At 37.0% G+C, this 12,894-nt stretch overlaps 1 protein-coding gene across 4 annotated transcripts in view; it reads right to left on the minus strand.

The window, feature by feature from the left end:
• The window catches only part of MCPH1 (microcephalin 1), a 122,018-nt gene extending 109,796 nt beyond the window's left edge, over positions 1 to 12,222 (minus strand). For all 4 annotated transcript variants that reach the window (XM_031611213.2, XM_090136293.1, XM_090136292.1 and 1 more), the window contains exons 1-7: positions 12,131 to 12,222; positions 9,845 to 9,936; positions 7,343 to 7,461; positions 3,518 to 3,593; positions 2,863 to 2,983; positions 2,437 to 2,577; positions 779 to 868 (exon numbers count right to left, since the gene is read on the minus strand). In XM_031611213.2, the coding sequence (XP_031467073.2) occupies positions 779 to 868; positions 2,437 to 2,577; positions 2,863 to 2,983; positions 3,518 to 3,593; positions 7,343 to 7,461; positions 9,845 to 9,936; positions 12,131 to 12,149 (658 nt within the window). In that variant the 5' untranslated portion in view covers positions 12,150 to 12,222. The remainder of the gene's footprint in view (positions 1 to 778; positions 869 to 2,436; positions 2,578 to 2,862; positions 2,984 to 3,517; positions 3,594 to 7,342; positions 7,462 to 9,844; positions 9,937 to 12,130) is intronic.
• Between the last annotated feature and the right edge of the window lie 672 nt (positions 12,223 to 12,894).

Consider the following 12,894-nt stretch of genomic DNA (forward strand, 5'->3'; position numbering starts at 1 on the left):
TTAATGCTGTTAAGAAACCTACAGATGTAGCTCAACAACTTTCATGATCACTCTCTGCCTTATGTCCTGCTACTACCTCAAAACATGGGCACTAAAGTCTAAAGCACTGACTACAAGAACCTTAACATGTCACTTTCTGAATATTTAAGCTGGAGAATGCATTAGGTTTTCAAATTTTTCCATTGGAAATTTGGAAGACAGTCCAGTTTTGAGAGTCCTATTTTTTACTTTGTTCTCACATCACATCACTATCGGTGTTCCATACATAGAATCATAGAATTGCTCAGGTTGGAAAAGACCTTAAAGATCATCGAGTCCAACCACAACCTAACCATACTACCCTAACTCTAACAACCCTCCGCTAAATCGTGCCCCTGAGCACCACATCCAAATGGCTTTTAAACACATCCAGGGATGGTGACTCAACCACTCCCTGGGGAGCCTATTCCAGTTCTACAGAATTCCTTTATCAGTAAACTGATAGAATGCCAGAACAAGAAGCCATTAACAAGGAATAGAATTACTTGTCACACAAGAAAGTGACACAGGCAACACAGCAGTAAGGCACAACATTTACTCATTGTGACTTCTCTTGCTCCAGTTCCTTGAATTCTTACTCCTGCATACTCTGCCAATTAGCAGAAAACCAAGATAATTCAACTTTAAATATAAATAATAGAACAAACATATAAAGTCCTATTTTAATATATAAATCTATAAGATATACAGATCATGTATTACGTTTAAATTCTCTAACAGGTAAGGTTGAGATAGTTACCTTGCAATGTGTCTTCTGAATTAGTTATGGAGGTAGACAATGGGCAGTCTCCTTGTGAGCAACACAGAGGCACCTGAAACTTTTGGGAAGCTAGGAATTTGCAAATGATAAGTTAGTCAGCTCTATGTGCAGACATACAAGTTTCTACAGCATCTATTCATATCTCAAAAACAGTTCAATTTTAAGAGATATGTGGTTGCTTTGACAACTAATTATAGACTGCTTAACAGTATCTCAAACTTATTTACTCACAAAAAATTTATTAGGTTTTTCAAATGAATCAAATTTCTTCTAGAAAACTCAGCACCATATTTTTCTGAAATGAAAGAATGAAAGAAAACTATTGATGAAATATTATGGGCGCTTCTAAGCCAGTTGAGATCTTTTAACCAAAGAATCTGGTAACTTCTGCAGCTAGTAGAAATGCCTCCATACAGCAGAAATGCTTTTCAAAACCCTTGGAAGTATTACCTTAAAACTGCAAGAGAAAACAAACACAAGCCATGCTAAAATAAATAAGATTTAATTTTTCATCAATGTATAACTCATTCTATAATTCCTTTTCACAATTTTATTTGGAGGAATAAAGTGACAATTTATTTGACAGATTTCTTGAAACTTCAAATGCTACAAATTTTTCCCTACTGTGAGACAACACAAACACTGATAAATTATTTGAAACCTCAAGTCTAGATTTAAATCACCAAGATCTGCATTTTCAAGTCAACTGGTTTTATTCACTTAGATCTTTTTTTGTTAGATCCCATTCTTCAGTACCTGAACAGGTGCCTTAGCATTTTGGAACTTCTTTTAAACTGTTGGCTTAGAAGTAATAACATTACAATCTTTGTCAACTATGGGATTCACATTAGAATTTAATAGGAAATAAGATTTAGAATCTTGCTATAAAGTTCAACCAAGTTATAATGGCAAATTACAAACTTAAAAGTCTATTCTAGTCATTATTATTCCCAAACTGTATTAAGAAATTCCATTTTGTTAAAATTGTCTTCCTTGTCATCTTACATCGGCTTCAATATAGAAAAGCAAAACCTGGGAAGAAGGCAGTATTGTGCAGTGACCCTTCAGCTGTGGTGGTCAGAGGCACAGAATATACATAAGAGATGAGTCTTAAAAACTTAAGACTCTAGGATCAGTTCAAATCCAAATGACTTAAAAGGAAAAAATACACTTAAGTTTTAGGTTCAATCATCATATTTAAGAGGCATTCAGATCAAATCATAAAAACACAGCATCAGGTACAAAATCGGCATAACAACAGCTCTAATTCCAGACTGTAAAAGAAACAAGCCCCACCCTTTCTGCATGCATCATTTATAGATCAGTATCCCTCTGCATTTCAGTGGGATTCAAAGCTCTAAACAGTCAGCGTTCATTTCAAATGAGTTATGGGCTAATAGGCTGATGTCTTGCAAAATGCTACCCACATAATGATTAATGCTAACTGGTTACGGTGGTACTATCTTGCACAATTCTATTCAGATATTTCCATTTTGAGTCTAGGTAATTACATATTTCAAGAAAAGTACAGTAAGAGTAATTCTGAGAGACAGCAGAAAAAGTGTGGCAAAAAATGCAGCAATAAAAATGGTGGCCTTTTGTGTATGCTCATGAATAAATAAAGTTTAACTTCTTACCTGTAGGAGAAAGATTTTCTCTTTTCTCCTTCATCTCATTTATTCTTCTTTCCATTTCACTGCATTGATTTCTTATTTTAGAAACAGGGCTATACACAAGTGAACCATCATCTTCAAACAGTAAAACTGGTATATCAGTTTCTATGCAAAAAAAAAAAAAAGAAAATAGTGCACTACTAATTATTCATAATAATTTCTAATAACAATTTGTACTACAACAGATTGAGTACTGCTTTGTTTTTAAAAAAAACTCCAACAAAACACAAATTTGCAAGCAGCTCTGTAAAATGTAAATCAACTTTATTCGTTATAGTGATGTGCACAAAAGCATAAAAAGAAATAAACAAATCCTCAAAAATTCATTCACTTTAAGGGCTTTCAAGAAATAACTAAGATATTTCAATGCCAGTCCAAAGAAATTCTTACCTGCATTAATTCCTATCCTTTGTTGAGCTAATTCCTTAGCCATCCGGTCCAGTCTTCTCTGCAACTTTCTATCATTTTCTGGAGTTTTCTCAACAAAGTCCTTTGGCTGCATACATTTGTGCTAGAAGACATGTAAAACTATCAAGTATATGGTTAAAATCTGCCCTAACTAGACTTCCTTTCTGCCTACCATTTTAACACAGTATTTACTATCAGTGTTTAACACTGGTTTATAATCACTTTAACAGTTCTATGTAATTGCAAAGTTAACATTTTCCAAAACAAATTGTAATATGAAACTACAAAAGATTAATAGATATTTTTGATCAAATTTTAGTAAAAGGGAGATGAAGCTATCAACTTTTTTTTTCTTTTTTCCTTGTTTGTTTGTAGCAACAATACTGCTCAAAAGTTGTGCCTTTTCCCCCTCAAAATGAGGATTTTAGTACTTGTCACAACTCAGTGAAACACAAGGTACATTGTAGTCAGTTGGTCTGGATTAGCAGATCATTTTGTCATCATTTAGATCTTCACTTCTTTATATACCAATATAAACACTCAATTATTATCTTTAAAAACCTACTCAGAGTTTACAGGAAACTCTGAAAATCAACTGTTCAAATGCTCGAGGTCAGGCTATTAGAATTTTACTCACTTTTAGTGGTAACCCTTCGTTATTGTATGCTGCAGGAAATAAAGATTCATCAACACGTACTCCAGTTTCTCGACATCTGTGTAATAAAATATAAAATAGAGCTGTCATTTTTAGTTTTTAAGAATGAGAACTTTTGCTGGAAAAAAAAAAAATTACTCGAGTTGTGCATTCATTAAACTCTTTCCAAGTATTCCTAGCATAACCACTGCAATGCTAAAAACCCAAACCCCAGCAACTTTATACTACATATCAAATAAAGGACATGACAATTTTTTGTGCTTACGATGTTCTCTAAATTGCTGTATCGGTGCTCTAAAACTTGAAGATAATACTTATACTATTCCCTCACACATTCAAAATTCACTGAATGAAGTCAATCTGGACCAAGTCACATGATTGTAAGATTCAGCCTTTTTTTTTTTTTCTTGGGAATGTAGGTTTTCATTCTTCATTAGCTAATGAGATACTTAATCGTTATTTGCCATTCTGATGATAGTAAAGACTCACCTACAATCTACAGTATGTCAGGAAAAATAAGAAAAGAAAGGATAATGTTCCTATTCTGGTAAACGAGGATGTGAGTTTCATCTGATCCTGGCTCTTAATTCTTACCAATTAGTTTCATTTTCTGCCTCTCTTTGTATATACAATATTAAAATCAGCCCCTTGCAGTGAAGTAAAGCTATCTCTATATTTTTTTAATTAAAAAAAATAAAAATAATCAAATTGATACTTGACCCCTAGATTTCTTTTTAAATAATTTAAGTCTGAATTGAGATTAGTGGGACTTGTGTTACCTCAAAATATCATACATCTCTATCGTATATCTGCACATTATGCACGGTGTTGAGACAAGAACTTGATTATCAGCACGTTAATGGAAGATATATTTTAGTCAGAACTGGTAATGTTTCATTCTTGAACTATGTTTTCTGTAGTAAATCTGGTTATGGAAAAGAGCCAAAACCTTTGCAGACTACAAGAATTCCACTAGAAGACTGTGATTCTAGTGACACCTAGTGTCAAATTACTTTAATGATCATGTTTGTAAAAGCTAACACAGAGTTTAGAGTTGTCTGGAGTACCAATTAAAAATGATAATCAACCTGCTAAACTGCTGAGACTATTATTAAAATCTAGATTATGATTTTAAACCTGTTTGTTTTTATTTTTTTAAAGAAATGTATTCTGGATTTATGAATTTTTTGAAATTTCAGGGGTCATCTTATGTTCAAGTTTTCTTCTGAATAACATTACTTCCTGTTAAACCACATGGAACCACATTTATTCAGTTTATGCTCAAGCACACTCATGAAGCAGAAGCTTTATCTCAGGCAGATCATTGGCAAGAGCACTCTTAAGTAACAGGCAACATTCACACAGGCCCTGACACTAATAATTTGTGCTGTTTTTTAAAAGCAAAGCAAATACTACAGTTTTTCAAGTCAAAGGGCATGTTCTTATGAAGGCTTATGTACTACTCAGGGGAACATAACAGTGGAACACATGCAGAACGGTTTATAAGTAGTGGTTCAACAGCTGTAAAGTAGGAGAATACTTGGCATGAAGTGGAACAATCAGGAAATGCTGGAATAATTGTTGATGAGTTGCTTCCTTGTCTGGTGTTTTTAGGACTCAAATATCAAAGAGTAGAGCTTGGATAAAATACCACATAGTATCAATATCACAATACCCAAGGGCATACAAGAAAACAGTCAAACTTTCACATTTTGCTTTGCTACATATTCATGGTATAAGGATGGTCTGAGGCAATATTGTATTTTTTTGTTTGTTTGTTTAATAAAACTGCTTAATTGCTTCAGAATTTTTTAAAATCCACATAAACCTTTCCAGTCTACACTGATTCTGCAAGGAGTTACAGCCTAACTACATCTTGCTAAAAACCATCTACTATTTTCTCAGTATTTGTCTCCATTCAAATTCATGTGAATTCTCCAATTCTTCTACTAGAGAAAGAATAATATACATTCATTCCCTATTCAGAATCTTTATATTAACCTTTGTTTTCATATGAAAGAGAGACCTCTGACTCGCCACTCTCGTTTCTTTTCCAGGATAATTCTTGTTTCTTCAAATCACATTTTGTAAGAAAATCATTTTATACGTTCAGTCATTCTTGATGCCATTGTCTGCCATCATTCTGAACCTATCTCTGGCCTTCTCACTTCAGCTACCAGAAGCATCACACTTGCTAGCTCTTCTTCTCATTGAAGTTTTCAATCACCTTGATGTCTACTTGGAAGGCAACATGGTGGGCTTCAAGCAATCCAGGAGACTCCTGGAGTGCACTGAGAATAACTTCCTGGACCAGGTATAAGACAAACTGACCAGTGGGGAAGCATTACTGGATATGGTGCTCACCAGTGCAAAGGACATCATTAAAGGGTTAAGACCAGAGGCATTCTGGGCTGTAGTGACCATGCCCTGCTTGAGTCCATGATACAGGCCTGTTACATGTCACAGGCCTGGCAAAGAGCAGAGTCAGAACCCTGAACCTCAGAAGAGTGTATTACCAGCTGTGTAAAGAATTATTGGATGGAATCCCCTGGAAAGCTGTCCTTATGTACAAAAGAGTGAAACAGAGCTGGCAGCTCGTTAAGGACACCCTTCTGAGATCAAACAAGCTCTCCATTTCCATGTTTCAGAAACCAGTAAAAGGAGGCAGGAAACCAGCATGGTTGAACAAGGGCTTGCCGGTCAAACTGAGATGCACAGGCAGCAAAAGCAGGGATGCATGGCAGAGGAGAAAGATTACAGAGAAGTTTATTCACTCATCATTATCACTGCCCCCACCTCAATAAGCACATCTCTATATCTTCTATATCATATGATTTCTCCAGTTACAAGAAGACATACACCAAAACCTTGCCCTAATGCTAGGAATACTTTTAAGAATGTCAGGAAGATACTAACTTTTTGTTTCCTATTGAACAGCTTACATTTTCTTCTAGATACTGTTATAACTTTTCATTTGGTACTGGCATCCTGACAGAGTTAGTTTCTTGAGGCTTAAAAGCTTAATCTCAAAGCTGCAGAGCACTGTGTTGTTTTATCTTATTCAGATTGCTATTTCCCTAAGCACATGATACTTAATTGATAAGAAAAGGCCCTTTTACCTCACTTATATTCTAATTTCCATCATCACAGCAATTTAAGAATTGGAGTATTTGAATATAACATATGTGTATTCTTAAAAACCAGTAGTATGTTTTTACACTTTATCAGAAATCTAAGTTAAGCTTCAATCACTTCTTAAACACAGAGGAGATGCCATGGACTATAAACAAAACGGCAGCGATGTTAAAATTCTTGGTTGTTGTTTTGGTTTTTTTTTAATATAACTTTCTCCTTATGGTAGTCAAGAACCTGACAAATATCTTAAGAGACAGACTACATACGGATCTTTTTCTTTCTTGCTATGAGATATTCTGTCTATAGGGACTAAGTACAGAAACAGTACAAATACTTCCTTCATTTTTGTCCCTGACGAAATGTACTTTTTCATATGGAAATGGAATAATTCAATTCAGCATAAATATCTGGTCTTCACTGTCTGTGCATGCCACCTGAGAGCAAAAGAGTGGAACACTAAACAAATATACCATGCAGCTAATTCAACATACTCATTTTCAATAGATAACACACCATCTTTCTGTGGAAGTAACACATTTTATAATAGAAAAAAATGTCATAAGTTATCATTTACTCATAGACTTAACAGTGTTTCAGGTACATAAGAAAAAACAGGTCGTTTTTGTGGAATTTTGTGGAATAGGTCACATTCAGTTACTCAATAGTACTCACTTCTCCACCCAGAGTACAGAAACAATCTTTACACCAGCGTTCTGTGCTTTTCTCCATGTAGTTGAATGCCCATCTTTGAAGACTACATGTGTCACACGCTTGTTGAAAGTTTTTGAAACCTGCAGAATTAAACAGAGATCTCATCTTTGAGTCTGAAAGTCAGAAAATATTAATGAAACAAGACGGAGTGGTCTGTTTCTCTTGCATGAAACACTAGCACAAGAACTTATTCTAAACAGTATGTCAAGGATTGCTTTGATCTTTTACGTATTTGCAAAAAGCTCGAAGCAATTAAAGCCCAGGTCTGATTATTCAAGTCAATGCAAAACAAGATGGAGGGCTACAGTAGCCTTTTATTTTCATAATTTCTTTTCTCTGTGCTAGCATTTCCATTTTCCTACTCTCTCTACATGACTAATCTTACATCATTATTGTTTAAGTAGCCAGAAATTGTTATGAAACCATCAGTACAGAAGTTAGTTGCCACTATCCAAAGAAATGCCAGTTGCATCTTTCATTTAGTGAAGAATTCACAAACTTAGAATACAGGTAACGTCATCTTAAGTCACAAACTAATTCTCAATAATAGTACTTCTAGTTCTGAGGAAAGACTGATGCTACCAAAAAACAACTATGAGAGAACACTTTAAAAACAAGGGTGAGAAATACAGGAAACTCAGGTAAGCATAGTTAACATCACTGTGTCAAATGTCAGTTAAGTGACATTTTCACTGTGACGCAAAACTGATTAAATCTGCAGTTACAAACATCTAATAACAACTAAATGATAATGCTTTCAGTCCCAGATGTTCCATTCTCTACAAACAACATTTCTAAATATAAAACTGTTCAATCAGTTGTTGTGAATATACCAAAATCATCAAGTTAATAATTCAGATTTTACAGCAACATCTCCTCAACAGTCAAACAGAAGTAGTTACGTAGCTCTCTGTTGTTTAGCTCAGTTGCATCACTATATTTGGCTCCCAAAATGTTGCATTTACATTTGGTTTTAATAAAACTATTCAGCTTCTCCAAACATTTCTGATAGCAAGTTGATCTACTGCTTTTCAAAAGACAAAACCCATGAGATGTAAGTATCTAGGAAAAATGGGTCTTTTTCAGAAAAATTCATTACTTCCAGATACAAATGTATTGTCATTTCTAGTTACCAGGCTCATGCTTTAGCCCTCATGCTAAGGACACTTGATGCTTGATAAGGCTTTACCACCAAATTATGGAGCATCACTACCTTAGGCCTCCCTCTCACAATGAAGCCATCAGTCAGGGTACAGTCACATGCAGTAGTCCTCTCTTTCATCTCATCTCTGACCCTGGAGGTCATTCACTGATCACTGGCCTCAATTTGGTACATCTGAACCAACCATCAGTGGAAAACACACAAAAAAAATCATAATTTTCTTTCCTGACAGAATAAGCCAAGCCAGTACACTACCATATGCTCAGCCCAATAAAAGGTAAGGTAGTGTCCAGCCAGGACAGCATCACCCCTTTTCGGTCCTGGTGAATAGTCTCAATAGTCTCACCTAGCTCCACAGTCTTATATATAACTTTCATCTTATCAAGCTACTTTCAGATCAACAAAATACAACTGTGAAGCCTTATCACATTTTTCATGAGTATAATGTGATGCCATCAGAACAGAATTTAATAGATTTCACAGCACAGCCAAAAAAAAAAAAAAAAAACAAACCACCAAAAGAACTTACTATTGAAATTATTTATTGTGAGTTGTATTTCCTTTTACAATAAAAAGAGTTGTTCTGCTGTTCTGTCATGCTATCTCAGCTAAATTCCTACAAAAAGTGAGGCTTTGGGGACATTAGCAAAACTTCCTAAATTACAGTGAGATACACCCACACGTGCCCACTTACAAAGCACTGGGAGTTCATATAAGTCTTATTAGGCTTTAAAAAATCTCCACTGAACAGCAATAATGTGGAGGAAGGCAAGATGCCTGTTTGGCTGTTTTTTAAATTTTGCATCTACAATCCAAATATATTTTACGTGAAAAAATCACCAAGACATATACAAAGACTTTTAGATGTATTTTTACTAGCACTTTCTACAAATGAACCACATTTGTTGGAGACTGAGTGGAAGAACGTCACAGTCCATCGGTTAAAAAACACTGTAGTAACAATGGACCAGCAGCCTACAAGTTATAGAAAACAAAGCAACATGTAAATGACTTAGCTTTTTGACCTTTAGATTTGGTTTGTCCCCAGTGTGGAGCAACACCAACACTTCACAGCAGATTAACAGACAAGGAAGTTTATATATACTTAAGAAGGCTTTATATGTATTTCTTATCTACCGCTAATAAGAATTTTAAAGCATAATCATATATTCTCAAGTTTGTGATTATTTTCCTTCCTGCCCCTTTAAAAACTCCTACTACAAAGAATTACACAAGCAGAACAAGCAAAGTTTGTAATTAAAATTTTTCTTATTCTATTAATTTCAAAATAGTTTCCTTACTTTTGCTCCCATATCAAGAAGTTGCTGCTCAAAGGCTTTCGAGTAATTTTCTGTTCTGCTAGATGACCAAACTTCTACAAATGCATATACACCTGGAATCAGAAGAAGGAAAACAACAGATATTTAAGTGCACTGTGGTAAAACTAGTTAAATTGTCCTTCAGAAAATAATTTGCTTTAATACTCCCTTCATACACACTCAGTAGCAAGAATAGCTTTGAACAATATATCAGGTATTAGCAATAGAATTTTTTTTTTTTTAGTATTTCTGCCCCTTAAATTACTTGGAATAAACTAATAAGATTGACACTCGTTAAACAATTTTTCACCTTTTAGAACACATTACAAACTCAATAGGCAAAACAATATCTTTCTATGGCTGGTTTTAATCATTGCTAATCTTCAAGTAAATAAAAAATGTTAAGATAAGTTGTCATAACACAAGCTACAGAAGATACTGAAATAAATATGGAATTACCCTTTCAGCAAATCCCAATAAAAATATGTAGAAATAACCATTCCCAACTGACTTAAAATTCCACCTTATCTACGTCAAATCACCTAGAAATTAAGTATCTATCACAAGGGCTAATGAATTTTCACATCAGCTGCTTTACAGATGTTTAGATATATTGCACTTAAGCAGCTTACTTTATCAATCAGATTAAGAATCTCTTTAAGGAATAAAATAGCCATGGCTCAGTAGATCTTAAAAAAACAAAAAACCCCCACCACAATCCCAGATGTATTGACATAGAAGGATAAGCAAATGAATCTTTTAATAATCCCTTTGTTAGCTTGACTTAGGATGACCTATAGCTGCATTGGCCATACCAATTTCCCCTTTTGAATAGCACATCAGGAAAATTCCAGAAAACTGGAGGAATGCCAGTTCACCAAAACCAACTTTAAACAAACTGCAGGCCAGGAGACGCTCAGAGCTCAGGAATAAAATCAAAAGCTTTGACTGTGGGTCACCTCCAATGCCTGGCATGCAGATACTTGTTCATCTCTGACAAAATGCACAGCTAACAATGGTAACTATGTTGCAGTACAATATTTTGTACTTGAGAATTTGCTCTTTTGAAAAGTGTTATTGTATCTGCTGTAGCCTTAGGTGGCATTTCTTTAGGAGTTACACACACATTATGTAATGAATTGGAAGTTCACACGTATCATCCATGATCTTAAACGTAAAACAAAATTACATTCTAACTGCAGTACTTTCATAAAGATTAATGTTTTTTAATTGCTACAAATTAGAATTATAGAATCACTCAGGTTGGAAAAGACCTTAAAGATTGAGTCCAACCACAACCTAACCATACTACCCTAACTCTGACAACCCTCTGCTAAATCAAGTCCTGAGCACCACATCCAAATGATTTTTAAACACACGCAGGGATGGTGACTCAACCACCGCCCTGGGGAGCCCATTCCAGTGCTTAAGTTTTTAATCTATAAAAGAAATAGGAAACCTAGACCACCTTAGCCAGATCGGATGGAAATAAATGACTATCAGTGTTCTGACTTCAGATGCTGATGGGACCATAAGCCTACACCAATTCCCTCATTTCACACACATTCATTTTAGTACTGGACCAGGACAGTTTTTTTGCTGGGCTGTTCTCTTGTAAAAAATATTCAAAACAACCAAGGTTTTCTTCTCCTTCTTCAACAGATGCTTTAAAACCTTCACAGCTGCCGTTCCTACCAGTGAGGGCCATGCTGGGAACTCAGAGTTCTCTTCAAAGCAGCACAAACTAGCTGTAGGACCAAAGGGATGCTTTACAGTAATTGCCCCATTCTCACAAAGGAGAAAACGCTTCTAGCTTTTGTATTGCAGGTGTAAGAGAAAGTCAGAAAGCCCAGAGCTTTTTTGAGCTAGAAGAGCTTTGAAAAAGGTAGGTTAACAGGCCTGAAAGGTGGCGTCTGTAGTGGGGAAGCGACAACCAAGAGGGTCACCCAGCGGGGGAGAAATTTCTCCAGACGGAAGGCACGCCGAGCCGGGGCCCAATGCGTTACGAGGACGGCAGCGCAGGCAGAGACGGCCGCCGGCACCGAGAGCCGCCCGCCGGGGCACCACGGCGCTGCCCACCCCGTCCCGTCCCTTTCCTTCATGCGGCCGCGGGGCGAGCCACGCCGGAGAAGGCCGCGCAGGAACGAGAAGACCGCCGCCAGCCGGGCCCTCACCGCAGCCCCAGGGCCGGCAGCCCCAAAGGGAAAGCCGCGTGAAGGCGCCCGCTGCAGCCCGGCGGCTGCTGCCCCCGCGGAGCCCGGCCGCTACCTTTCAGCACGGACTCCATCAGCGGCTCCGGTGCCCGCCACCGTTCAAACTTCCTCCGCGCGGCTCCGCGGCGCCTGCGCGGTACTGCCGGGCTCTGCCGCGCCTGCGCGGTGCTGCCGGACCCACAGCCTACCTCCGGAGCGGGAGTTGTGGCGGGAGGGGTGGTGGGAAGGTGGCTGTGGGCGGGTGCGTGAGGAGAGGTGATACAAACAGACGGTGGTGATGCAGTGGAACAGGTTGCCCAAGCAGGCTGTGGATGCCCCATCCCTTGAGGCGTTCAAGGCTAGGCTGGATGTGCTCTTTGGCAATGAAGGTGCAAAATAAAGGTGCTACGCTAGTACTTCCTTCAGAAGCATTCCTAAAGTAGAGGTTATGAGTAGAACGAGGAAACATCTGTGAGCTTTTAATGGACTTTGAAAGCATGTAATGAAGCTGGGATGATAGGAAATTAGTGAGCAGAGAAAATTCAGTCTCTAAATAGATTTTGGAGGGTAATAAATAGCTGAAATGTACAATTAGAGTGGTATGCTCTTATTCCCTTGTTGGTGAAGACAGTGAAGGTTAGTGACTATGGGAATCTGGTGCGGCTCATTACCAGAGCAGACATCAAAGGACACTGCATTTGGGTTACCTACCTTGTTGTGATGGAGACAAATATGTACAATACCAAAAGTATCCAATGAATTTACGGTCTTTTGTCTTAAATGGTTGAAATTTTGACCTCACAGTTGTTTCAGGCGTTATGAGAACTTTTCTGGTAATGG

This window comes from Phasianus colchicus, chromosome 2 (assembly GCF_987193195.1).
Source record: "Phasianus colchicus chromosome 2, bPhaCol1.hap1.1, whole genome shotgun sequence".
Lineage (NCBI taxonomy): Eukaryota > Metazoa > Chordata > Aves > Galliformes > Phasianidae > Phasianus > Phasianus colchicus.